Here is a 5000-nt window from a genome sequence, read left to right as displayed (position 1 = left end):
TTCGTTTATTTAGATCTTTCGGATAGATCAATGCCTTAATGAATTGTCGATGCTTGCTCACGCGTAGTTGGATTTTTTTCTTTCTGATTTATTGCAATTCTTCGTGTGCACTTACGAAATCTGGGTACCGCTATGTTCACCTTTATCAGTTCGAAAAGAGCTAAATTGAACTCAATACTTAATATCCCACAATCCTAAAAATACCGCGCTCTTGCTCAAACACGGTTCGCTTGACTTTTATCTTGCATATTATTTGCAGCTTAACGTATTTCGCTTCGTGTGTATGTGTTGTTTTTAAGAATAAATATCAGTTACGAATAAACGTACGAATGGTCGCTCATTGTGCTCGCGGGAAAAACAAAGCTGGAGCCCGGAATGGTAAAACTTTTTGGTAAGCGAATTACGTGCAAAATTCTACTAACTGCTTTCGCTTGCAATCACTTGGGTGTACTTCCAAACGCAACAGCCTTTATCATTCGTCTTCATGTAGCATAATAGCCCAACGCTAATGATAATACATTGATTTCGTCTTCTCTCAGTCTCTTTATAGATCGAATTATATAGGGCGAGAAGGGGGGAGTACCGTGATCCGTCTATCCGAACCAAAGAAACGACATGTCGAAGACGGCGAAGCATTGAATTGAATGCGAATATCGTCAGCGGCACTAGATTTAAACTCGCTGAAATGATCCGTATGTTTTCTCCTATGCTTTTCCATCGCATTTCTTTTCATGGTGTACGTCTAAACTTGGTGTACGTTCGTTTGGAAGTCGATAAAATTATGCTCAGAAAGCAGAAGCGAGACGTGGTTTACAATGTGACTGTACGATCGTTTTGATCAGTTCAAAAGAAAAAAAATGGATCCAACAAGATACCCTTTGCGCTCCTCTAGCACTTCCCCTAATCTGTTAACGTGGTGTTTGGTGTGGTTTTGCTTCTTCTATGTAGCCCACCTTTCTAGCAAATGACTACTACCGCTTGTTCCCTGTTGTTCAATGTCCTATCAAACTAGCCAACAATGTGAAGTTCCCATTTCCGTTTCCGTTATTCACACACACGTATTAAGTCAGATACACATATAGAAATACACAATGACAACACATGTAGAGCTGTATAGCTAGCGGGATGTTTCTCGAATAGCTGCAATTCGAATCGAGCACAAATACTCCTGCTGCCTATTCTCCATCTCACAATGGGATGTGATTTTCTATTCTATCTATAGTCTATAATAGGCGCGCCCTTATAAATACACTTGACCTGCACCAGTTTTGCAACATCTTGCCTTGCTGGAAAGTGTAAATAGTTCCCTCCGGGGCATTCGGCAACGGATTAATATATGGAGAATGAAAATAGTTAGTGCCGGTGCATCGCGAAGCGGATATAATTCGGCTCTTGCTTTTGAGTTTGCTATATGGTTCTATTATTTTGTAATCTTTTCTTTTGGTATGCTAGCATTCTTGTCAACGTGCCTGTATACTGCAACGACGATGTTTGTGTTGATCTCGGTGGATAAATGTAGCGGCTAGGTAAGCAAGCAGCTGAGCAAGATAGAGAGAAAGGTGGTGTGCTAGAACAACTCGCAAAACGTTAGCCAGTATACGGTGGCACCGGTGTGATGGAGTAATTTTTTATCGTAATTTTACTCTAAAAAGGGCTTCCGAAAGGACCTACTATGCCGAAATTAATTGCTACTGTATTAACCGTAAATATCACGATACACATTATTCCCTCTACCTTCCATGCTGTTCGACGTAAATCATTAATGCCTTTTGCCGTCTTGTTCTATGGAATCGAAATGCCCCAAACAAAGGATCTGGAACAATTCGTACGATATACGAAGGAAAACAAAGGACCTGTGCGCCCGTTGTCGTACACATCATCACAGATTGTTTAAAAGGTGATCACGTACATAATCACCTGGGGCAGACATGGTTACACTTACAGTAACTTACATTATTAAAAAAATCTCATTGAAAATATGTTTTGATTAATCAAACAAAAATGTGAAGGAACATAGCGAAAAGTAAAAAAGAAAGTAATCATACTAACCTGCTGCTACTTGTTCTTGGACTACGTTACGAGCGTAAGATCGCCACCGGTATTACGTCGAGCGGAGCTTACCTCCGGAGCGGATGCCTTCCGACTAAACGAATCCATCCCAACACTTCGGAGTCCAACGTTTTGCATCCCGTGATAGCTACTGGTCATCGATAGGGACGCCCTACCACCTCCGGGGGATGCATTCTGTTGAAGTTGCTGTTGTTGCATTCGTTGCTGTTGGTAAAGTCGCCGATATTCGGCGTACATCTGGCGAGCCTGATTGAGAACGCGTGTTACGTTGTGCTTTCGAACCATCTTGTCAAAGTGCATTGCCATCTCGTTGTAGTCCATGCCGGTTTTCATAATGTAATCCCGGTGCTGCAGTAGTATCGTGAGGCAGAGAAACATCAGAAAGGGATTGCCGCCACCAAATTCGAGTGGAGGTGGAATCACACCGGCAATCTTCATGGCAACCGTCGGCGACAGGCTAATCCCCGGTGCTGATTGCAGTGGTAGTGATGGTTGAGGAACGATTGGTGGTTGTGCAGTGCTTTCTACTATCGTGGTTGCTGGTGATTCTAGTACAGCGTTCGCTACCTGTGGTTCGACAGACGTTAATCCATCATTAGGCATGTGCTGATCCAGTGAACCACCATCAATACCACTTCCAGCCGATGCTTCGGTTGCCTGCTCGAGGAGAACACCATCGGTCGCAATGAGATCCGGATCACGTGTTAGCACCAACGTGCTGTTTTGAGGTGGCCGATTGTCTAGTGCATTCGTTGTGGCGTCGAAGAAGGGATTGTTGGGATGAAATTTAAACTTAACGGCTGCCGGTGATCTGGCAAGAGGAGAATCGTCCGACGAATCGGACGAATCGGGCAAAATCATCGAGTTGCGATTTGAGTTTGGCACCGAACGATCACCATTCTTGCGCACCAATCGTATCGGTGTAACGGACTTCTTGCCGAGTGTTGTCTCCTCAATGATTTCACCGTCGTACTCGAGCTCAGGATGTTCGTCCGGTGTAGTGGCGGTCCTTTGCTGCTGCTGCTGTTGCTGAGGGATTTGAGTAAGTTCTCCGGCCGTTCCCAATCCACCCGTGGTTCCCACCGACATTGGACTCTCATCGTCACACTGATGAAGCGGATTCTCCCATACAAACACATCACTGCTGACATTCGTACTCGTGGTGCTGACACGCTTGCTATCACGTTGGTCACCAGCAATGCTACTGCCCACGGTCACGTCTCTTCGTCGACCGGGTTTCTCGCGGTATCGCACGACAACCGGTTCGGGTGATGAAGTGCGATCACAGATTTCATCGATCGATTGAATCTCCATGCTCGATGCTACATCGACGCACAACGTGGACGTGCTAGTAACCGTGTCCTGGAGTTTACTGTACGCAATTGCTGAAGGATCGTGATGAGCTACTGGAAGAGCTGGCTCACTTTCTGGCGGTGTTTCCAGGTCGGGACAGCTGCTGAGCGTATAAAGCTGACGTTGCTGTTTCGTGTGAAACTCGCTGCCAAACACGTGGCGATCGAGGTTTTCCAGCTCAAGTCGCAATTCACGCGTCATTGATGTCGTCATTGGGAAATACTCTTGCGAATCATCGGGACTACTACCGTCTCCAGGAGCCGCTACAATCGCTGTCCCTTCGGCTAAAGTTAACTTCTCTGGCCGATCGATTGCCACGCGCTGGTGAATGGGTGAAACAGAGGCGGAACTATCGTCCACGATGAAGCTGCTATTATCGCTTGATCGTGAAAGAGCTGTCGTGGTTGCCATCGAATCAACACCACCAACACCAACGCTGGTTGCCGAGGAATCCGAATCATCGAACGATGATTTCGTCAGCTTGATCACGGGTTTCGGCTTCAGTTCGTTGTACTCGATCGTTTCCGTCGATTCGTCCTGCGATACACCGAGACTGCTAGCTGATGTCGAATCGAGCGACGATTGCCCTCCAACACTGTTGGCTGAGGAAGTGTGATGCACGTTTGCTAGTAGTTTTTTAGTGGCTAGTCGATCGCTGATACGGCTTTTATTGATTGCCGCAAAATTGAGGAACTCATTGAAGTTTTTCACCAACTTTGGTTTTGCTCGTTCAACTTCGTTCGATGAGCGTACGCCATTCGCCGCATCACTGCTGAGCGCTGGATCAACGCCGGTCCCAGAGCCGGCGGATTTATCGAGCGAAGCGAAGATTCCTTTTCGTCCTGCGGCCAGCTTCTCTTTAAGGTCATGGAAATGACCAGTAGTCGAGCCTGTCGAAGGGGTAGTCGACGTGAAATGCTTCTTTTGTTGGCTTAGTTGGCGAGCAATCAGTTTTCCGGTAGCAGATGTCGAAAAAAGGCTTCTACTGCGACCGATTACCGGTGAGTTCCGTACGCTGCTTGCTGCGCTACTATTGTTAGTGGTTGGCGTTGATCCGTCTAGCGATTCCTCCTGTGGTACTGTCGCAAGTTCCTTTGCTTCCGCCATGCCAGCTTCACACTCTTCCGTGGCTGGTTCTGGCTTTGCTGGTGCGTTACAAACGTTCTCTATCGAATCACTAATGAATGGATTGTTATTGCAGGAGTTTAGTTTTGCTTGATGCTGAGGGGAATGGAATACACTGTCCTCCACGTCCGTTACGTTATCTTCGGATGCCGTGTCCCCATAGTTGGGATCGGTCGATGGTATTACTTCCTGAATGTTATCATCGTCGCCTACGCTGCGTACGATCTTGCGCTGTTTCACGAGCGCGATCTTTGCTTCGTCTAGACTTTGGTGTACCTTTTGCACTTGGTTTGCCTTGGCCGTTGAATACACCTTCTCGCGGGTTATGTTTTCGTCTAGGCTGAGATTGAGCCGTCGTGTCGCTTCTAGCGAACGACCATCGACACCAAAGCGCCCTTGCCCGGACCGGCCTCCACTTATGTTGAGCGGGTTGGTGGAGGTGCACGAGGAGC

The 5000-nt window shown here is 46.8% G+C and overlaps 2 protein-coding genes across 2 annotated transcripts in view; one reads left to right on the top strand and one right to left on the bottom strand.

Annotated features, from left to right (window-relative positions):
* Nucleotides 1-5000, bottom strand: part of LOC125948405 (uncharacterized) — a 7025-nt gene that overhangs the window by 102 nt on the left and 1923 nt on the right. The window contains exon 3 of the mRNA XM_049674393.1: nt 1-5000. This exon is cut by the window's left edge and continues 102 nt beyond it; it is cut by the window's right edge and continues 705 nt beyond it. Within this exon, the coding sequence (XP_049530350.1) occupies nt 2071-5000 (2930 nt within the window). The 3' untranslated portion in view covers nt 1-2070.
* The window catches only part of LOC125948413 (cyclin-H), a 7464-nt gene continuing 3881 nt past the window's right edge, over nt 1418-5000 (top strand). Inside the window, exon 1 of the mRNA XM_049674407.1 lies at nt 1418-1526. The gene's annotated coding sequence lies outside the window, so the exon portion shown is untranslated. The remainder of the gene's footprint in view (nt 1527-5000) is intronic.

The sequence above is a fragment of the Anopheles darlingi genome, chromosome 2 (genome assembly GCF_943734745.1).
Source record: "Anopheles darlingi chromosome 2, idAnoDarlMG_H_01, whole genome shotgun sequence".
In the NCBI taxonomy this organism is placed as follows: domain Eukaryota; kingdom Metazoa; phylum Arthropoda; class Insecta; order Diptera; family Culicidae; genus Anopheles; species Anopheles darlingi.
The sequence above is the reverse complement of the archived record's forward strand: the minus strand, read 5'-3'. Positions and strand labels throughout refer to the sequence as shown.